General features: G+C 36.0%; 1 protein-coding gene across 7 annotated transcripts in view; it reads right to left on the bottom strand.

The window, feature by feature from the left end:
- The window catches only part of ZMYM4 (zinc finger MYM-type containing 4), a 154,183-nt gene that overhangs the window by 62,198 nt on the left and 67,867 nt on the right, over nt 1–24,118 (bottom strand). For all 7 annotated transcript variants that reach the window (XM_059377223.1, XM_059377225.1, XM_059377227.1 and 4 more), the window contains one exon: nt 16,537–16,582. In XM_059377223.1, coding sequence (XP_059233206.1) covers nt 16,537–16,582 — 46 coding nt within the window. The remainder of the gene's footprint in view (nt 1–16,536; nt 16,583–24,118) is intronic.

The raw sequence follows: 24,118 nt of genomic DNA, 5'->3' as shown, positions 1-24,118 counted from the left end.
AATATATTACTTGATGCCTTCATACATTTTTGCTCTTAATCAAAGCATAATTTTCAGAGATAAAGTAAGGTTAATTTTAATTTTAACTTTAGAAATCATGGTTCTCGGGTGCCTGAGTGGCTCAGTTAGTTGGGCGACTGCCTTCAGCTCAGGTCTTCATCCTAGAGTCCCAGGATCAAGTCCCGCCATCAGGCTCCCTGCTCAGTGGGGAATCTGCTTCTCCCTCTGACCCTCTCCCCTCTATTGCTCTCTCTCTCATTCTCTCTCTCAAACAAATAAATTCTTTTAAAAAAAAATCATGGTTCTCTCTCTTCAACATGGTATCATTTCAACAAGGTATCATTTCTTGAGATGGGAACACTAAGGTTGCTTTTCTCTCTTAGATTAAAAAAAAGAAAAGAAAAGAAAAACTCTGAAGCATGTAAAACAAGTAAGAATAAGCATAAAACAAGGTAATCTTGGTTCATTTTGAGATATTTCTAAGAGATGATTTTGACTCATTAAAATAAAATTTCCTCAATAATAAAAGCCTCATTGAACTATAAAATCAAGAATGTAGTTTAATAGTTAAAATCCAATAAAGCCAGGAATCATTAAAAAAATGAAACATTTATTTTTATTTGGGATATATTAAGGCACACTGTCCAATCATTTGATGATCAACCAATACTTGCAAAATATGCATGCTAATCTGAGTTCTTTCTTACAAGTCCCATTCATAATGCAAAGTTCATGACTGCTCTTTTGGTTTCTTTAAAGCAGGATGACAAAATAAAGACACTTGCACCTCCATGTTTTTACTGACTTACCTACTAAGTTTTTCCAAAGCATTCAAATTATTCACAGAAAACAACTCACTTTTCAGAGTAAACTTCATTAGTGTAAAAACAATTAAAATCATACAATTACTATGACAAGTATTACTAAAAGAAATAGGTTTGAAAACACTGACTCTTGGTAAACATGAAATTCATCAACAGCTGAATTTATGTGGCTTTGTCTGACATTCTAACTTCTACCCTTATTGACAGACCCTGACTCTCATTAGGATACACTTAACAGTAATACAAAGAATGGTAATTCATATATATAATACTAAACTGAAAACCAACCTTGGCTATTAATAGGCCAGTAACAATAGAAAACTTTTCATGGAAATTGGACAATAATTAGAATACAATAATCCAGTGTTCTTTCAACTTGCAGGTATTTCCCATAAGCAAGCCAGGGCCACAAAATTGTTTTTTAATAGGTTAGAATAGAAGAGGCATGGGGCTGGCTCAGTGAGTAGAGCATATGACTCTTGATCTCAGGGTTGTGAGTTCAAGCCCCATGTTACGCATGGAGATTACTTAAAAAATTAAAAAAAATTTTTTTTTAAAAGGCTAGAATAGAAAACGAAGTACATCATTCAGAGTGATAGTAAGTAATACTACAAAAATGCTTGTATACACATAGGTCTCCATATAAAATATATTTCTATATGTGTCAAAGTTAGATAACTGGCAATGGATATTAACTTATTACAGTAATTATTTTACAATACATACATAAAGCAAAGCAATATGATACATAGCTAAAACTAATGCAATGTTATATACGAATTTTATCTCACTGTAAAGAATTCAAAAACAAAACAAAAACAAGCACCCCCTAGATAATCTTGCTTCTAATGCACAGATATGCTGGAGGATCATTGAGCTAAAGCAAAGCTTAATCAATGATTATCGGCCATCAGAATCTCTTGGTGACCTTACTGGAAACAGATACTTGATTTCCACATCACCCCCGAAAAGATTCTCATTCTGTAGGTCAAGGATGAGAGCCAGAATTTGAGTTCTAAGATACTCCCAGGTGATGCTAATATTGCTGATGCAGAGAGCACCCCTTGAGTAACAGGTCCTAGTTTTTTATGAGCCAGCCATAAATAAACTATGCAGATAGTAAATCACCACATCCAGAGGTTGAAAGCAATCTTCAGATTTATCAAGTCAAGCTCTTTATCAGATGGTCCAATTTCTTCCACGAAAACAGCCCACTAACCCAGCCCATTGAATCTTCTACCAACAAAGATGAACCAATGAATGTCCTACCATACCAGAAATGACTGTTAAGTCCTAATGAAGATGAATGAGTTCCCTCAAGAAGTCCCAACTGAAGATTACAGCTCTCTTTTCTTGTTTGTATTTAATTATGCATTGTTATTGTGGAACTATTCAAGTAAGTCATTGTAACCTCTACAAATTCAATAAGGACAGATGAGACTCATAGGTAAGATTCACAGAACTTACTTTTACTAATTTTTGCTTTTATCTTTCCCATGGGGGGGGGGGAGTTTGAAACCAAGGAATATTTAGAGTGATTTCATTTTATTTATAACTAAAAGGTGACCAACAAATGCTGACACTTGATATACCTCTGACAGAAATTACACATAATCAATTTCAACAGTCTACTTTGTACACTATTAAGATAAAAAAACGTGATTTTAAAGCAATTATAAAATACCTTATAAAACAAATAACCATTTGTTCTTCACTGAGGACAACTAAAGGCAACAGACTACTTTATTTAATGTTCACTGATATTTATAGTGCTCTAAAAGTAATTATCAAGAAAGCAGCAATATCTACAAACTGATAACATGCAGAGACGCATTGGGTGGCTCAGTCTGTTGAATGACTTGAGTCTTGATTTCAGCTCAGGTCATGATCTCAGGATAGTGAGATCGAGCCTCCCATCAGACTTCCTTCCACTCAACAGAGTCTACTAAAGATTCTTTTTGTCTCTCTGCCCCTCCCCTCCCCTCATGCACTCTATTAGAAACAAAAGATAGCTGGGGTGCCTCGGTGGCTCAGTCGTTAAGTATCTGCCTTTGGCACAGGAAATAATCTCAGGGTCCTGGGATGGAGCCCCTGCATCAGGTTCCCTGTTCAGCAGGGAGTCTGCTTCTCCCTCTCCCTCTGCCTTCCACTCCCCCTGCTTATCCACTCTCTGTAAAATAAAATAAAATAAAATAATTGATACATTCCGTATATACCTAAAAACTGTCCAAGGTCTATTAAAACTAAAATACATCACTGTAACAGAATCTCATACACTTTAATGAAGTAAAACATTTACATGTTTTTATAATATTTCAGTATTTCAATGCATATTATTTTTCAAAGCAGAATAAAATGAAATTTTAAAAACATCATAAAAGTAAAAGTAATTTAGGCAATAGTTCCGGAAGCACATGCCACAGAAGTATGAGGAAACAATTCCAGCTGTGTCCTATAGTTATACATTCCTGCTATTCTTCCTTCTAATCCCAAAAATTTCTGTAACATGGTTATATTATTTATAAAATGAAATTTTTAATTTTCATCTTCTCTCCCTTCTTACCCACCAGAATCAGCTGATAACTCTTTCTATGAGATAAACAGGAACTGTTCATACCCAGAACCTAATTTTTTACCCTATTCCTTATAGCCAGAAAAAATTGCAATGTTAAAATAGTAATTTTAAGAGCTATAAGACTATACAGATTGACATGCACTTTTTTGCTCTCAACAGCATCAGTAAAATTGTAATAATTTCACTCTGTTACTCTTATAAGCTCATTAAACAAAAGATACACCAATTTTACTAATTGCAAAGGAAGGAAATGCTGGCACAGGCTACAACATGGAAGAACCTTGAGGATATTATGTTAAGTGAAATAAGCCAGTCATAAAAACATAAACATAGTATGATTCCACTTATATGAGGTACCCAGAGTAGTCAAATTCATAGATAGAAAGTAGAAGGGTGGCTGACACAGCTAGAGGGAGGAGGAGGAGGGGGGAGTTATTATTTAAAAGATACCAGTTTCCGTTTTGCAAGATGGAAAATGTTATGGAGACTGGTTGCACAACAATGCCAGTGTACTTAACATTACTGAATTGTACACTTAAAAATGGCTAAGATCGGGTGCCTCGGTGGCTCAATGGGTTAATCTTCCGCCTTTGGCTCAGGTCATAATCTCAGGGTCCTGGGATCAAGCCCCAAACCGGGCTCTCTGTTCAGCAGGGAGCCTGCTTCTCACACACACACACACACACACACACTCTCTCTCTCTCTCTCTCTCTCTCTCTCTGCCTACCTCTCCACTACTTGTGATCTATCAAATAAATAAATGAATTAAAAAAAAATTTTTTTTAAGTAGCTAAGATCTAGGTAGGGGTGCCTGGGTCGCTCAGTCAATAAAGCATCCAACTTTTTTATTTCGGCTCAGGTGATGATCTCAGGTTTGTGAGATCAATCCCCACATCAAGCTCACGTGCTGGGGGTGGAATCTACTTAAGAGTCTCTCAAAAAAAAAAAGCTAAGATGGTAAATTTCAGTTTATTTATATTCACAATTAAATATGCTAATAAAAATTAATATGAAGTTGGGAGAGACAGAACAAAAAATTACTAGTATCAGGAATGAAAGGTACAGTAGTGATGATTTCATAGAGAATGAAAATAAACAGGGTCACCTGGGTGGCACAGCTGGTTAAGCATCTGCCTTGAGCTCAGGTCATGATCCCAGGGTCCTGGGATTGAGTCCCGCACTAGGATTGCTGCTCAGAGAGAAGTCTGCTTCTTCCTGTGCCCCTCCCCCTGCTCATGCTCTCGCATGCAAACTCTCAAATAAATAAATAAAATCTTTAAAAAATATAACCTTAATTAAGAATAAATTTTTAAAAGCTATGAATTGAATGATAATACATTTAAAAATTATTAAGAACTTTATGGAAGGGAAGCCTGGGTGGCTCAGTCGGTTGGGCCGCTGCCTTCAGCTCAGATCATGATCCCAGGGTCCTGGGATCGAGTCCCACATCGGGATCATTGCTCGGCAGGGAGTCTGCTTCTCTCCGCCTCTGCCTGCCACTCTGCCTGCTTGTGCACTCTCTCTCTCTCTGACAAATAAATAAATAAAATCTTTACCCCCCCCCAAAAAAAAGAACTTTATGGAAATAAATGTGCCAGCTTAGATCTTCACTGTCCAACAAAGGAAGCCACCAGCCACCTATGTCTATTTAAATTAAATTAAAACTTCAGTTCTGCACTCATGACATTTCAAATGCTCAACTACCACAGTACCTAGTGGCTACTATACTTTAATAGTGTACATAAAGAACACTTCCATCATCAGCAAAGTTCCTTTCAGCTATGCTGACTTACAGGAAATGCCTTGAAAAGTGCAAACTGCCAAACCAGACATAGAAGAAAAAGGAAATCTGAATAGCACCAGGCCCAAATAACTTTACTAACAAATTAAATATTTAAAGAAATGTAATACCAGTCTTACATGAATTCTTTCAATAAATATAAAAGAAAGGAGTAATTCCTAACGAATTTTATGGGATTAGTATTACTCTGGAATCAGAACCAAAGAAAGACATTACAAGAGAACTTGCAATGCCTGGGTAGCTCAGTCAGGGTAAGCATGGACTCTGATTTCAGCTCAGGTCATGATCTCAGCATCCTGGAATCAAACCCTACATGGGGCCCCAAGCTCAGCATGGACTCTGTTTGTCCCTTCTCCCTCTGCTCCACCCCAATTAAAATCTCTCTCTCCCTCTCAATAAATAAATAAAATCTTTAGGGCGCCTGGGTGGCTCAGTGGGGTAAAGCCTCTGCCTTCGGCTCAGGTCATGATCCCAGGGTCCTGGGATGAGCCCATCAGGCTCTCTGCTCAGCAGGGTGCCTGTTTCCTCCTCTCTGCCTGCTTGTGATCACCTTCTGTCAAATAAACAAAGTCTTAAAAAAAATAAAAAATAAAATCTTTAACAACAAAAAAAGGAACTTTACACCAATACCCTTCATAAATATAGATGCTTAAAAGACTAGCATACTTAAAATACTAGCAAACTGAATAAAAATATATAAAACAAATAATACATCAAAACAAAGTAGGATTTAACCCATGAATGCAACATAGGTTTAGTACTGAAATAAGTCAGTTCACCACATAACACAATAAAAGAAAAAACAAAACCATCTCAGTAAATGAAGAGAAATCATCTGACAAAATTTAATATTCATTCATTAAAAAAATCTTTGAGCAAACAATATAAAGAGAAGAGAAAGTCCTCAGACCAGGGAGTATATCTACAAAGATAATAAAGGTCATTTGGAAACCGGAAAAAAGAATTTTCAATCATTATAATGTAATAAAAAGTAGAAATACATTTGAAGGAAGCAAAGAAAGGATTATTATTCAATAACGTAGCAAGGAATAACTGGCTATCTCCGTCCACAAACAAAAAATCCAGGCACAATACTGGAAAGGCTATAGATAGACAGATATAGATATGTACACATACATATATTTATTTATTTTTATTTTTATTTATATTAAATTTTATTAAACATGTGCAGAATATGTAGACTAAGAAGTACAAGATTATTTAGAAACTTAATAATCTAGATACTATTTAAACAGAGAAGACCTAAATAAGAAAACTGAATATATTTAAGATGTCACTTCTCCCCCAAATTAATCTACAGATAATGCAATTCCAATCAAAGTCCCAGTGGCTTATCTGTATAAATTTATATATTAATTCCAAAATATATATGTAAATGCAAAGGACTTCTACAGAGAAAACAATATTTAAGAACAGAGGTGGAGGGCGCCTGGGTGGCTCAGTGGGTTAAGCCTCTGCCTTCAGCTCAGGTCATGATCTCGGGGTCCTGGGATCGAGTCCCACATCAGGCTCTCTGCTTGGCGGAGAGCCTGCTTCCTCCTCTCTCTCTCTGCCTGTCTCTCTGCCTACTTGTGATCTCTCTCTGTCAAATAAATAAATATGAAAATCTTTAAAAAAAAAAAAGAAAAGAAAAGAAAGAACAGAGGTGGAATGGAGCATCTGGGTGGCTCAGTTGGTTAAGCATTTGACTTAGGGTGGTTATGACCCCAGGGTTTTGGAATCAATCCCTGAAGTGGGCTCCTGCTCCCTCTCCCTCGGCCCCTCCCCCTGCTCATGCTCTCTCTCTAATAAACAAATAAAATCTTTTAAAAAATGTATCTAGAATAGTAAAACAACTTTGAAAAATATGCCTTAGATTTAATATAAAATTAATCAAGACAGTGCGGTATCAGCCTAAGAACAGACCTATAGATCCACAGAACATAGTGAGCCCAGAAATTGACCCAGCATACAGATAACTGATTTTCAACAGAAGTACCGAGACAAATCAATAAAAGAATAACTTTTTCAATAAATGGTGCTGAATCAACTATATACCACACACAAAACTATATATTTGACTCTTACATTATACTATATACAAAAACTAAGTTGACATGGATGATGAACCTAATTATAAAAGCTAAAGCTAAAACCATCAAATTTCTAGGGGGGAAAGTATAAATATTCATGATCTTGGAATATGTTTCTTAGGACACAAAGAACACAGATCACAAAAATAGAGAAATAATAATAAAATGAGGGCTTTTTTCATCAAAATTAAAAACTGTGCTTTTCAAGGACACCACTGAGGTCATGAAAAGCCAAGTCACAAGATGGGTGGATGGATATGAAGAAATTTGCAGACAGATACAGATAGATGGAGATAAATATCCCCACCTATTTCAATCTATTGGTCTATGTAACAGAAGACTTGCATCCAAAACATGTAAGAATCCTTACTACCTAATAACAAAAAAACATACTACCGAAGTTAAAATGGGCAATGATTTGAATAGACACTTCACAAAAGAATATTTAAGAATGACCAATCCACCCATTAAAAAAGATGTGACACATCATTAGCAAGAAAATGCAAATTAAAACCACAATTAGATGCCACTGTCCTTCCCACTAAATTGCCTCAAATTCAAAAGACAAAAAGACCATTTAAATAAAATGGATAAACTCCTTGAAAAATAAAACTTGCCAGAACTGACAAAAGATGAAATATAAAAATAGAAAAACTTAATTTCTACTTGAACATTTTAATTTATAACTTAAACTCTCACACCAAGAAATCTCCAAGCCTAAATTTCACTGGTGAATTCTAGAAAACATTTAATAAAGCTATAACTCCAAGTGTAAACAAACTATCCATTTTAACAAAATATTAACAAATGGAATCCAGGAATATATGAATTACCAGTATTTTTCAGCCATTCCACAAGGTAAACTGGGAATATATTTTTAAAAATGTAGGGTGCCTGGGTGGCTCAGATGGTTAAGCATCTGCCTTCAGCTCAGCTCATGATCCTGGGGTCCTGGGACCGAGTCCTATCATCAGGCTCCCTGCTTAGTGGGAAGCCTGCTTCTCCCTCTCCCCTTGCTCCTCCGGCCAGTTCATGCTCTCTCTCTTGAGTAAATAAAACCTTTTAAAAAAATGTAATAAAGCCTAAGTGATACAAACTAACAATAATAAGCCCTAAATAACAAAATATGAGAAGCAACTAACTGAACTCATAAATTAGTCAATGGTGACAATTACCATGATTATCATTTAATGTAATCCTCTAAATTTAAAAAAAAATAATAAATTATATAACTTGAGCAGTCACTGGAAAAGAGAAATAAATTATTTTAGTTGATAGGGTTTTGTATGGATAACTACAGATTCAAATTTTACTGCTACTAAAAATTTTACTACTAGAGGGGTGCCAGGGTGGCTCAGTCATTAAGTATCTGCCTTTGGCTCAGGTCCTAATCCCAGGGTCCTGAGATGGAGCCTCACATGGGGCTCCCTGCTCAGTGGGAAGCCCACTTCTCCCTCTCCCACTCTCCCTGCTAGTGTTCTCTCTCGTTTCTCTTTCTGTCAAATAAATAAATAAAATCTTTATAAATAAATAAGTGAATAAATAAAATACTACTAGATTTAGGGGCACCTGGATGGTACAGATGGCTAAGCGGCCAACTCTTGGTTTCCGCTCGGGTCATGATCTCAGGATCACGAGTTGGAGACGACCCATTTCAGGTTCAATGCTAGGCAGAGCTTGCTTGAGATCCTCTCTCCCTCTTCCTGTAACCACCCCTCTCTTTAAAAAACTAAAATAACAAAAGATGGGATGCCTGGGTGGCTCAGCTAATTAAGTGTCCCACTCTTGGTCTCAGCTCAGGTCATGAATCAAGCCCCTCACTGGGTTTCACAATGGGCACAGAGCCTACTTAAAAAAATAGATAAAATTAAAGTTAAATAAAATTAAATAAAATAAAATGAACAAAGGATAAAATTAAGAAGGCAATGGCTTAACACAGCAGGAAAATGTCTATACCCAAAGCCAATGCATATATAGTAATAATAAAATATTTTTTATAATAATACATACAAATAAAACCAATGACACTGGTATAGAAATAAATATTAATATATAGTAATATATAATTTTGTAAATATTAACAGAATTTTAACAATTTCCAGAAAGAGATTTCCACACATATAGAACTTAAATATATCTCAGTGCCAATTCAGTTCAGTGACAAAAAGATCAACTATTTAGATGGAAAGATGAATTATTTAACATCCAGTAGCATGCGCCACCCATCTGAAAAAAAAGAGTGAATCCTAATCTTATCCTACATCCAAAAATAAATGTCAAATTAATTAAGACTTAAATGCTAAAACATAAAAAGCTTACAAGGTAATCCTCTACAGGTCATAAAATGTTACTGAAAAGCATTAAAGATTTAAATAAATGGAAAGACATACCAAGTTCATAGATAGGAGACTAAATATTACATACATACAAATCCTCTGTTCATCTACAGACTCGGGAAAATTCCAATCTATTCCCAATTTTGTTATTTTATTTTGTTATTTAAAGGAAATTGGTAAAATATTTCTAAAATGAACACTGGCAAGAATCAGCAAAATATTCCTAAAGAACAATTTTCTGGGGGCGCCTGGGTGGCTCAGTGGGTTAAAGCCTCCCTCCGCTTTCGGCTCAGGTAGTGGTCCCAGGGTCCTGGGGTCGAGTCCCGGATTGGGCTCTCTGCTTAGCAGGGAGCCTGCTTCCTCCTCTCTCTCTCTCTGCCTGCGTCTCTGCCTACTTGTGATCTCTGTCTGCCAAATAAATAAATAAAATCTTAAAAAAAAAAAAGAACAATTTTCTGGGATGTGAAGTATCAGATTATCAAGATTTATCATACATCAAATTAATTAAAACATGGTACTGCCCAGAAATAAACAAATAGCCTACCCAAAAATGTGGGAAAAACCCCAGATACACATTATAGAGTAGGTTCATAGATCACCATGAAAAGGAAGTACTACTTGATAAATGGTGGTGAGACAATCTGTTAGCATTATGAAAAAGTCAAATTAAGAAACCTTAACCCAAGCTATATAAACAATTAAATCTAGGATAATTCAAGAGCTACATGTAAAAGATAAAATCAATGACTATTTCAGGAAATAATATACAAGGTCTCTTTCTTATCTCAGCCTAGATAAGCTTTTCCAAAAGGAAACTTTATTTTAAAAGCAAACATAACGGAAAAGACTCATAAATTTACTATGATTCAACTGCATTAAAATTAACTTCTCCTTATGAAAAAACTTTTAAAACACAAGTCATGAATTGGAAGTTATTTGCAATAACTGTAAGTGATGAATTTTTGTTAAGGATATTTAGAGAGCTTCTCCAATTCAGTTAAGACCAAGAACAGGGGCGCCTGGGTGGCTCAGTGGGTTAAAGCCTCTGCCTTTGGCTCAGGTCATGATCCCAGAGTCCTGAGATCGAGCCCCGCATCGGGCTCTCTGCTCAGCAGGGAGCCTGCTTCCCCCCCTCTCTCTCTGCCTGCCTGTCTGCCTACTTATGATCTCTGTCTGTCAAATAAATAAACAAAATCTAAAAGAAAAGAAAAGACCAAGAACCAAATAGCAAGTGGACAACACATTTAATTAAACAGGTGTTTTGCCAAAGAGGAAACAGAAATGGCTAAAAACATGAAAAAATTCAACTAAATTACTAATCAAGGAAATGCAATGTTTTAAAAAATATCAATTCCATGTTGTATCTACCATACTGACAAAATTTAAAAGTCCAATATCATCACGTGTTGGCCAGATGCACAGTGAAAAAAACTCTGAACACAATGGTATAAGTGAAAATAGATAAACTACTTAGGAAAATAAATTCTGCATTTCTGGTTAAGTTGAGAATATACACAGGCTAGGACTGAGCAATCACCGTCCCATATATACTCTTGAACAAGGGCAGATAAACTATGTGTGCATGCCAGATCCAGAATTTTTAAATGGTTTAAAAAAAAACCAACAACCAAAGGAGAAACATTTCCTGACATATGGAAAATTATGTGAAGTTCAAAATTCAGTGTCCACAGTTTTACTGGAAACAGACACATTAATACCCTTACATACCTGCCAAGAACACACAGCTGAGTTGTTACAATAGAAACAGTATGACCTATGACTACACTGAGACACAGTTATGCTTCCATCACAGCAAATTTACTGCAGTGGTAACAATGAGAGCTATAACATTTTCTGCTAATCTCATGGAATAGAGAGGAAGTAACAAGACCTTTCAATACCAGAAACAAAGAATAGTAATTTTAGACCACTTGCCTAAAATAGCAATCAATGTACTTCCTACAATTTGACTTCCAGGGCCCTAAAATAAAGAAATTGGATCCCAAATATTACAGGTGGGAAATCTTTGAAGTATGTTCATATCTGAGGGGAGATCAACCCAACCCAACCCAAAGAACTAGACTGACTAACATTGCAACTGTGGTTTGAACAAAAGTTCTTTTTGAAAGGGCTATTCAAAGGCGCCTTTAAAGAGCTCAGTCTTAGGATACTGAATTATACACTTAAAAATAATTAAGATTGGGGGTTGCCTGGATAGCTCGTTTCCTTGAGCAGCCAACTCTTGGTGACTCTTGGTTTCAGCTCAGGGCAAGATCTCAGGATCCTGGGATTGAGCCCCACCTCCAACTGCGCGATCAGCAGGGAGCCTGTTTGATTGAGGCTTTGGTCTCTCACTCTCCCTCTGCCGCTCCCAGCTACTCACACAGGAGCTCCCTTTCTCTCTCCCTAAATAAATAAATACATAAATAAACCTTTAAAGAAAATAATTAAGATGCTACATTTTATGTTTTTACCATGGTTTTTTAAAATTGTATTTACTGAATAAATACAAATCACTGATAAATGAATCACAGCTACATACAACAGTATAGTCAAGTCTCAGGAATATATAATAAACAGAAAGTGGTAGCATACAATAGAATTCAAAAACTACACAAAGTCCATAAACAAGCAAAACTAAAGAATATCTTGTTAATGGTGTAGAGGCCATAAAAAGTATACAGAAAAGCAAGGAAATAAGCAAAATCCAGGATAATAGCTATTTGGAGACAAGAACAAAATGGGACTGAAGGATTGGCATGAAACACACAAAAAAAATGCACATTTTATTTTTTTTATATTTTATTTATTTATTTGACAGAGATCACAAATAGGCAGAGAGATAGGCAGAGAGAGAGGAGGAAGCAGGCTCCCTGCTGAGCAGAGAGCCTGTTATGGGGCTCAATCCCAGGACCCTTGGGATCATGACCTGAGCTGAAGGCAGAGGCTTTACCCCACTGAGCCACCCAGTCGCCCCAATGCACATTTTTAAAAAGCAGGGTGGTGAAGCCAAGGGCTTTTATTTTTAATATAGCTCACATTATAAATATTTTGTATTTAATATTTTATAAAAGTATTTTCTCATACTCCAAGAAAGTAGGATAGCATATATTTAAAGGGTAAGGAAAACTTTTTTAACCAAGACTGCAAACTGTGATTGTAAAAAGATCAAATTTTTTTATATTAAAAACATTTGTTTAGGGGCACCTGGGTGTCTCAGCTGGTTGAGTAGACTTGGCCTCAGGTCATGATCCCAAAGTCCTGGAATGGAGTCCAGCATCCAGCTCCCTGCTCAGCGGGGAGTCCACTTCTCCCTCTACCTCCTACTTGTGTTGTCTCTCTCTTCTGCATGTTCTCTCTCTCAAATAAATAAATAAAGTCTTAAAAAATTTTTTTTGTTTAGGAAAAGATGACGCAAACAAAAGGAAACAAAAAAAGGAAATCAAAAACTCCTACTCCATTATTTAAAGAACTGTAGGTCACATATTCTATTAAGTTAAATTTTCTGAGTGAATGACCATCTTTTTAAAAGTACACCTGAGGGTGCCTGGGTGGCTCAGTGGGTTAAGCCTCTGCGTTCGGCTCAGGTCACGGTCTCAGGGTCCTGGGATCAAGCCCCAAATTGGGCTCTCTGCTCAGCGGGGAGCCTGCTTCCCTTCCTCTCTCTCTCTGCCTGCCTCTCTGCCTACTTGTGATCTGTCAAATAAATAAATAAAATCTTTAAAATCTTTAAAAAAAAAAAAAAGGTATACCTAAATCTTCTTTCAGATTTATCTTTACCATGCCTACTATGACTCACCTTAACAACTAATATTACAGTATTAAAAAAGCCTGGCATGGCTGGGTGGCTAGTCAGTTGAGATTTGGACTCGATTTCAGCTCGGGTCATGATCTCAGGGTCCTGAGATGAAGCCCCACATTGTCGGGGATCCATGCTCAGCATGAAGTCTGCTTGGGAATCCCTCACTCAATCTCCCACTGCCCCTCCCCCTGCTTATGTGTGCATGTGTGCACTCCTGCTAAATAAATACATAAAATCTTTTTAAAAATTTAAATTTAGGGATGCCTGAGTGAATCAGTTGGGCGTCTGCCTTCAGCTTGGATCATGACCCTGGGGTCCTGAGGATCAAGTCCTCTATCAGGCTCCTTGTTCAGAAGGGAGTCAGCTTCTCCCTCTGCCTGCTGCTTCCCATTTGTTTTCTCTGACAAATAAAGAAAATCTTTGAAAATATATTTTTTTGAAAATTTTAAGACTACAAATTGTCATGAAAAAACTTTAAGATAACGGGTAAAGAATACTTATTTAGTTAACAAATATTTATAACTAGACAATACAGAGGAGCCAGTCCAAATGCTGAACTTATTAAAAACTGCTTAATTCAATTCAACAGGAGTTAAGAAAAATGCAGAATCAAGTTAATAATGTGCTATTTCATATCCGTCAGATCGCCAAACCCGAAGAAGAACTAAAATATACATTAATGGGATGGGGGGGGTGTTCTTATACACTTCTCATGGAAATGTAAGGCATTCAAATTTTGAAAAGCAGGCAAGCAACATCTATTAAAATTACACATACCTTTACTGAACAATACCCACTCTTCATAATCTACGTACACATACAAAATGGACATTTTTAACCCACATAAGGACCTTCTTAAAGGAATTTTAATGCATCATCATTCATTATGGTAAAAAAAACTAAAATAATATCAATGCCTAGCAGGGCAAAAGATGACTTGTACATCTAAATCATGGGATATTACAAAGAGCTGGAGCTCTCCCAGTTGAGGTGGAAGGATATCATAAAATACTCCTAAATGAGAGAAGGTAGGCAGAAAAATCTATGTAAATGATGACACCACCTGCTGAACAAAAAAATTTTAAAAAGCTTCAAAACCCTTACATATAATCTGTATACATTTATGCAAATAATGATTTTAGAAACAATGGAGAAAAACATGGAAGACTACCTACAAAGGTGTAGGTGGGATGGAGGTATAGGGACAATAATATGGAAAGGAAAACTTGGGGCACCTGGGTGGCTCAGTTGATAAAGCGTCTGCCTTTGGCTCAGGTCAAGATCCCAGGGTCCTGGAATGAAACACCTGTCAGGCTCCCTGCTCAGCAGGGCATCTGCTTCTCCCTCTCCATCTGCCCCTCCCTTCCACTTGTGCTCTTTTGTGCTCTCTATCTCAAATAAAAAATAAATAAAATCTTTTTTTAAAAAAAAGGAAAGACTAAGAGAGAAAACGTTACTTGTAAAAAAATTATATATGATCAGATTCATCAATCTGTGTTTCTATATTATAGGAGGCAGTCAACGTTACGAAGATCCAAATATAGACCTAAAAGATTAATTTTTTTAAAGTCATCTTCTGATACATAATAAAATATCCTATGATAGCATTATATGTTGTGAAGTCAGGTTGTATTTTCCAAATATGGCTGCAACAGTAGCTCCTGTCTACATGGTTTTCTACAATGTGACTTTGACCCTTCTGTCAGGAAGGGAGGTATGAATACTCTTTTCTTCTAAATCTAAGCATGCTTGTGACTGACCTCCTCATAGCCAAAAGAATGTGGTGGAAGTGATGCTATGTGACTTCTGAAGGTAGGTCAGAAAAGATACAGCTTCCACCTTATTCACTGAACTACTCTTGCTTGGAGCCTGAGCCACCAACAAAAATGTCTTACTATCCTGAAGCTGCCATGCTGACACATAGGAGGCACTCAAGCTGGCAGTCCCAGTTTTTGTGCCCTCAAAGCCCAGACCAGATATGAATGAATAAACTTACAGATTATTCCAAGACCACTAAGTTCAGGAGAGCTAGTTACCTCTCACTATGTAGTCTAAAAAACCTCTTATCTCTCAAAAATATTAACAAACTAATTCCAAAGAGAAAGAAAGTACTCATAGACCCTACTTATGGAAGTTACCTTAATTAACAAAACAAAAAATTGCATATTCTCCTTGACTCAGTAAGGCTAGATAACAAAACTTATCTTAAGAATACAAATTCCCTTGGATGATTCATCACTTCTATTCTTGGAATTTATTCTACAGAAAAGGATACACTCACTTTGTCTACTTCAACAAGTAAACAACAAGTATGTATAGGAATACATACTTAATATTGTTTGTAATAATAAAAAACTGAAAATAATATACACATATATAAAAGAGTTAAGTTGGTTAAATTATAATACAGCCATACAATGAAATACCAAGTAGCCATCAGAAAGGATGGAATAGGCCAAAATCCACTGACATAGAAAGACGTTTAGGCAGTTGAATAAAAAAAGGAAGAACAGTACCACACGATCCCTATAGACATACAAAAATCCCCATTCATCATCTATAGATCTATATATATATTCACAGAAAAAAAGTCTGGAAAGATATATATTAAACTTTTAAAACTGATTATTTTTAGAGAATAGTGAAGACAAAGACTTTCATTTTCTATTTTAATCATTTTTGTATTATAAAATTGAATGTATTACTTTTATAATCCTAAGAAACAAAGTTGGGTATTTTTTTTTTAAGAGAATCATGTAACACAGAAAGACTATAAACAGAAAATTAAGAGACCCTGTAAACAAAGTATAACCTTTACTGAATAGTAATTATAAGCTTCTATATGATTCATACATACACAAAACATGGCTATATTTCAACATTAGTAACTATGAGAATAAAATATTTACTAAAAAATTGTAAAACTCTTACAATTAAGATTAATTTGCTTAAGATATTAATAGGGTGATGAGATCTAAACTAAATCAAATTATACCATCACATTAATAGGCCCTAATTAAACACTGTTACAGATAAATGCTCTATCTAGACTCGATTACTATCTATCTAAGGACATGACTGTTTTTTTTCTAAAATGGTACTTACAGTTCTCTACAATTTCATCAAAAACTGCACCAGTTTTCTGCTCAAACTGAAAAAGCAAAAAAGGAAAGAAAAAAATAACATTATTGTCACATTCTATCTTACTTTCCAGTATCCCTCCTCACTCCCCCAAAAGCTGTAATTTCCAACCCAAAGTATACAAATTCACAACATAAACAAAACACTGCCACACAGAGTAAAATTTAGAACAAAAGAAATCCTTACATGAAAGCCCCAAACCAAAAATAAATACATGCCCTCATATAAAAAACTTATTTTTAAATCACTTTTAAGTCACAAAATACATAGTCATATACATTTAAAATAATAATAATAAAGACAGCCACACTTACAAAAAACTTACTAACACTTAACTGGTAACTACATAAAACTTCTAATCAAAATTAAACAGAACAATCAGCATCAAATACGTTTTGCTCTTGGCCAAAAATCTGCCACTCTTCAAATGAAAGCCAAATTTTCAAATTTTCATTTTAGAATTTTCAAATGAAAGCCAAATTTCCAAATTTTCAAATTTCAAATGAAATGGTTCCTATTTCCATAATGTTATGGCCTAAGACAGAAGCAGAGCCAAGTCTGAAGTAGTTTTGGATCCTTAAGACAGAGATCCAGAAGGGGTGGGGGGAGGGATGGGACTCACTCAGGGGTGAGGCATGCCACTCTTGATCTCTGGGTTGTAAGTTCGAGCCTCATGTTAGGTGTAGAGATTATTTAAAAAAAAAAAAAAAAAAAAAAAAGGAAAATTTTATCTATCTATCTATCTATCTATCTATCAGAGGCCTGGATGGGGGGTAGGAACTACAACAAAGGCAACTCTACTCAGAAGCTAAAAACATTCCCATGCTCCATTTTAGTCTGTAAAGTTCTCCTCATTTTGGAAAGTGTGAGCATTCCAGCCTCTTGTTTTTCTTCCTGCTACTCATCAATAAGGCAAGAACACAAGGAAGGCTGCTTGATAAACATTGTCCACTGACGCCCAAAGTATGTATCCCCATTCAAGAGAGAAACTTCTCAAAAAGAACTGCCTAGATACCTACGTAACTACAGAGGAAACACAAAAGCTGGCTGTAGTAATCTATAGTATCTGAAATGTATAAATGTGAAGAGACAACCAACGATCCCAGGTTTCTGAAATAAATTAACTATGTGAAGCCTGGGTGGCTCAGTGGGTTAAACCTCTGCCTTCAGCTCAGGTCATGATCTCAGGGTCCTGGGATCAAGCCCTACATAGGTCTCTCTGCTCAGTGGGGAGGCTGCTTCCCCTTCTCTCTCTGCCTGACTCTCTGCCTACTTGTGATCTCTCTGTCAAATAAATAAATAAAATCTTAAAAAGAAAAATTAAAAGAAAAAAAACCGTGTGAAGGAGAAAGCTCAAGGTGAATAAAGAGAATCAATACTCTCGAAGGAAACAATTTACAGAAAGGAAACTTCTAAGATACCAAAAAAAAAAAGAAAAATAGAAACAACCATGACAAGGAGACAAGGAACTACTTAGAAACAGAAAAATGACAGCAAAAATTTAAATTTTACTGGAAAGTCTAGTGATAAAATTCTGTTTCAAAAACAAAATCACAGGGCTCCTGGGTGGCTCAGTCGTTAAGCATCTGCCTTTGGCTTAGGTCATGATTCCAGCATCCTGGGGTCAAGTCCCACATCGGGCTCCCTGCTTGACGGAAAGCCTGCTCTCTCTCCCACTCTCCCTGCTTATATTCTCTCTCTCTCTCTCTCTGTGTGTTAAATAAATAAATAAAATCTTAAAAAAAAAAAACAAAAACAAAGTCAAAGAGCTAGAAAAGACAGCCTGTATGATGACATGGAAGGACTGAAGTAGTAGGTCTAGGAGCAATCTCAAAGGCACCCCCACAGGAGAGAATAATGGAAAGGTGAAATAACAAAAGAAAATTTTCCTCAACAAAAAAATACAAACACTTGAGACTGAATGAGCCTACCAAACACCAAAGAAGAGATGGAAAAAAGATACATCCTGGTGAAATTTCAGAATTCCAAAAGAAAACAGCAGAGGAGGGACGCCTGGGTGGCTCAGTTGGTTAAGCAGCTGCCTTTGGCTCAGGTCATGATCCCAGCATCCTGGGATCGAGTCCCACATCGGGCTCCTTGGGAGCCTGCTTCTCCCTCTGCCTCTGCCTGCCATTCTGTCTGCCTGTGCTCGCTCTCTCCCCCTCTCTCTCTGATAAATAAATAAAATCTTTAAAAAAAAAAAGAAAACAGCAGAGGAGTAAAAAAAGATTATACTGTAGGTGATTCATAAAACACATTTAACATAACTGAACTCAACTATATAAACATGAAAAGGAATGGAAAGAAATAGTAAAGGCCACTCCACCTACCAACTACCCAACGAGTTATGACCCAAAATAAAAGAGAAATGGGACATGTGACTCGGCAAGCCAAAAAATCAAAGTACTTGTATGAACAGAAGGGGATCTAAGCATTTAAAGATAAGACACATGTTATACAATACTGCTCCTATACACTTTGCATACACAACAGAAGAAACTACAATCTTGCTCAAGGATATAAGAAAAGATAAAACGTAGTAGTGACACTACCCATGGTGATATGTCTATACTTTATGGGTAAATTAGAGGGATTTTCTAAGGTAAATTGGATTATATACCATTTACATATAATTATATGAATTGATTATAAAACCTAAGCAAGGGGCGCCTGGGTAGCTCAGTGGATTAAAGCCTCTGCCTTTAGCTCAGGTCATGATCCCAGGGTCCTGGGATCGAGCCCCGCATTGAGCCTGCTTCCTCCTCTCTCTGCCTACTTGTGATCTCTGTCAAATGAATAAATAAAATCTTAAAAACAAACAAACAAAACCTAAGCAATAATATAGTATTGTGATTTAGTCTCCTAACTAAAACCATGTTCTGTAAGAAACAACAATCAAGCTGATATCATACTTCTCTGCAAGCTGGAACACAAAAGCTCAATGATTTTCAAGTTCTAAGAGAAAAAAAAAACTTATACCATACAAATTTTATTATGAAAAATACTTAACAAAATGGATTAAAATTATACTGGATACAAGAAACAGAAGCAACTAATTATGATTCAGAAGAAATAAAAAGACCTAGATGGGAAGAACATAAGAAGACACTTCAGAAAACACTTTTGTTTGTTTGGCAAAAATTCTATGATTCAATTTTCTTCTCTACAGTTCAAAACAGAAACTGCTTTCTTACCTCTCTTTCCCTCCCTCCCAAACAGAAAACAAAAACAAAGACAAAGACTGAAAATATTGCCACGGATGCCAAGCAACTAACAAGTTTGTTTGTAATATACAGTATCATCCACAATGTGTCCCCCCCCCCTTTTTTTCTGACACTGGTAAACATTTCAAAACCATAGAGACAAAATGGACTAGTGCCTGCCTAAAGCTGAAGGGAGTAGCAAGAGTAGGAATGCTTTTTCTTTCTTTTCTTTTTTTAATTGTAGTATAGTTGACACAGTGTTAGTTTCAGGTGTACAACACAGAGATACAACAATTCTCTGTTATGCATTATGCTACGCTCACCAGAAGTGTTGCTACCACATATCACTAATATGACATGATTAAAATACCACTGACTATATTCCTTATGCTGTACCCTTCATCCCCATAACCTCCTCATTTCCTTACTGGAAGCCTGTACCTCCCATTCCCGTTGACTGCTTTTTGCCCAGCACCACACCCTCTGACAACCACCAGTTTGTTCTCCCTACTTATGGGTCTGGTTCTCCTTTTTGCTTATTCATTTGCTTTATGAGATATCACACACAAGTGAAATCACTTTGTTTTTGTCTTTCTCTGGCTTATTTCACTTAGCCTAATACTCTCCAGGGTCATGCATGTTGTCACAAATGGCAAGATCTCCTCCTTTTTTACGGTTGAGTAATATTCCATTGTGTACATATACCACATTTTCTTCATCCATTCATCCAGCAATGGACATTAAGGTTGCTCCATATCTTGGCTACTGTAAATAATGCCACAATAAATAAGGTTGCATGTACCTCCTCAAATGAGTGTTTTCATTTTCTCTGGGTAAAGACCCAGTAGTGGAATCACACAGTATTTCTATTTTTAGTTTTTTGAGGAACCTCTATACAGATGCTTTCTTGTGGCTGTATAATTTATATTCCCAACAGTGCACAAGGGTTCCTTTTGCTCTACATCCTCACCAACACATATTTCTTGTGTTACTTCTGCCATTCTGACAGATGTGAGGTGATATCTCATTGTGATCTTGATTTCTATCTCCCCAAAGATTAGTGATGTTGCACATCTTTTCATGAGTCCGGTTAGCCATCTCTACATCTTCTTTGGAAAAATGTATTTTCAGATCCTCTGTCCATTTTTAATCAAATTATTTGGTTCTTTTTTCATGTTGTGTAAGTTCATTACATATGTGAGATATTAACCCTTTTATCAGGTTTATCATTTGCAAGTATCTTCTTCCATCCACTAGGCTGCCTTTCCACTTTATTGGTTTCCTTCACTGTGCAAAAGCTTTTTATTTTGGTATATTTTATTTTTGCTATTATTTCCCTTGTCTGAAGAGACATATCTAGAAAAATGCTGCTAAGGTCAAAGTCAAAGAAATTACTGTTTATATTTTCTTCTAAGAGCTTTATGGTTTCAGGTCTCAGATTTAGGTCCTTAATGCATTTTGAAATTATTTTTTTGTATATGGTGTAAGAAAGTGGTCCAGTTTCATTTTTTGTATGTAACTGTCTAGTTTTTCCTAGCACTTACTGAGAAGACTGTTTTTTCCCTTCTTAACCGCCTTTGTCATAGACTAACTAACCATACAAACATGGGCTTATTTCTGGGCTTTCTATTCTGTTCCACTGATCTATGTGTCTAGATACCATATCTATCTAGACACATAGATAGATACTAGATACCACAGTACTGGTACTGTACCAGTACTATACTTTTTTATTACAGCTTTGTAGTCAATATGGGTACAGGACTTCTTTCTCGGTGATGAAAATGTCCTTAAACTGACTGTGATAGCACAACAATGAAAATATTAAAAACTACTGAACTGTGTGGCTGCTCAACAATGTGCAAGCAGGTAACACTAAAAATACTCTCAATTAAATGACAGGCAAGACTCCAGGATACCTGTTTCACCTATATCTCAACAACTGGGTGACAAAAACTTATAAGTAACACTTAGTTTGGTGATGATATAATGGTTTTATGAACCATGTTTGAGTGCTTCTTGTCCAACCTGTACATTTATAAGAAATTAGTATAAGCAGTTTCTATAAATTTATCTATGAAATTAATGTCCTACTAGTCATCCCTCACATTTCATATAGATTTAACTGAATTTAAAAGCCAACCAAATTTAATTTTTAAGAGTCTGTAATAATTATTGTGTATATGCAGGGATTTTCTCAATACTATGAAACCAAAAGTAAAAATTTTTTAAATAAACAAGTGTAGATACTGATTTAAGACAAAAAATACCAGTTCATTTTTAATTGTAGAAATAGTCTCATGGGTTCTACCCATTAACTTCAAAACATGTAAATGTTACATGCATAAACTTATAAAATAAAACTTACAACCTTAAAAAGTATGACAGCACAAAGTTAAGAGCATGCACTCCAGTCTCAGGTCACATGAGTCTGAATCCAACTCTGGCCACTTACCAGATAAACAACTTTTAGACTTAAATTTCTTCATCCATAGCATATAAAAATAGTAATACCTACTACCCAGGATTGTCCGGATGATTAAATGAATATATTAAGCATGGTGCTTAGCAAACTGTAAATTCACAATAAATGCAAGCTATAATTATCACACTACTAAAAGATATCTTCCCTTGATTAAAAAATTAGGGTTCATGGGGCGCCTGGGTGGCTCAGTGGGTTAAAGTCTCTGCCTTCAGCTCAGGTCATGATCGCAGGGTCCTCGGATTGAGCCCCACATCGGGCTCTCTGCTCAGCAGAGAGCCTGCTTCCTCCTCCCTATCTCTCTGCCTGCCTCTCTGCCTACTTGTGATCTCTGTCAAATAAAATAAATGAAATCTTTAAAAAAAAAATTAGGGTTCACTAGAACATTTCACTTATAAAATAATTCTATTGCTTAAAATAAAAGGAAAGCTCTAGGCAAATGACTCAGCCCCTGTATTGCAAAAATTAAGCACTGGGGATAAAGTACATTTTTAGTTATAAAACAAAACACTAGAAGGAGGGGGGAAAATCCAAATATACTGTGAATTGGTAAGCCTTACCACCCACACCCACCTGAAAAGAAAAAAAAATCAAAATTAGAAATTTACTGGATCTTGGGATAAGTTTTTTTAATAAAGATTCTACTTATTGGGGCACCTGGGTGGCTCAGCAGGTTAAGCATCTGCCTTCTGCTCAGGTCATGATCCCAGTCCCACATCGGACTCCTTGCCAAGCAGGGAGCCTGCTTCTCCCTCTCCCTCTACCTGCCACCCATCCCTGCTTGTATGTTCTCGCTCTGTCAAATAAATAATTAAGTAGAGACTAAAAACTGTCAAATGTGCTTCATTTTCTTCCTCTTTTCTAAAACATGATCTTTTTATAACTGGCCCCTTTTTCCTTTTAGTCACAGCCCCAAGACCCTAGAAGTCAAATGAGAACTCTCAAAATTAGGGTGTTCCCCTATTCCCTTCAATAGTAAGAATCTTCATTTCTGAAACATCTATTTCTGAAACATCTTGGTGATTCAGATAAATCTCTACCAGGATGAGCTAACCTATACAAGTCAGGAACTGTTCCTTAATTTAAGATCTAAAGGATGATTACCAAGAATTAAAACAGGTGAAAAGGTAGAAGAGAAGATTAAAGAAAAGAACAGCAAATGTAAAGGTTCTTAGAAGGAGCAAGAATAGAAAATTCAAGAAACAGAAAGTCTAGGCAAATTAGAATTCTGTGAGTAAAACAGGCCAGTCTGTAAGATAAAACTAATGCCAACTTATGGGCCAAACACCAAAGGACATTCTTCACAGATGGGGTGACCACACTCCACTTAACCAGTGGTACTGTTGTTTATGACTATCATATCCATTTAGTTATTAATGTGCTCCTCTTCACTCTCAAAACTGTCTTAGTTTCTCAGTTTGGTCCCCTAAATATTAGTGATTAGATAATGGTCTTTACCTTAAGAAAAAGCACTGTAAGAGATGTCAGGAAATAATTCCTCAGGCTATGGAGTGAAAATAATTTCTCACTCCTACCCAAATTTCTAATCATACTACTCTCCTACTGTTTTTCTACCTACTGGTAATGACATCTACCTGATGAAACCCCATTGCTTCTTCAAAGTGTAGTTCTTCAAGGAAGCCTTGCCTGATAACCCATTGAGGCACATTTAACTTACGTATATGTCAGTATCACTTTCTAGATAAAACTTTTTTCATCCTGGGATACCTACAGGCCCTAATATATAGTATTGTGCCTATTGTAATGCATTAGTGTTATCTCGTATATATATATATATATAAAATATATATATAAAATAAATAAAATTTTCAAAAAAAATAAAATAAAATAAAAAATAAAC

The sequence above is a fragment of the Mustela nigripes genome, chromosome 14 (assembly GCF_022355385.1).
Source record: "Mustela nigripes isolate SB6536 chromosome 14, MUSNIG.SB6536, whole genome shotgun sequence".
NCBI lineage: Eukaryota > Metazoa > Chordata > Mammalia > Carnivora > Mustelidae > Mustela > Mustela nigripes.
The sequence above is the reverse complement of the archived record's forward strand: the minus strand, read 5'-3'. Positions and strand labels throughout refer to the sequence as shown.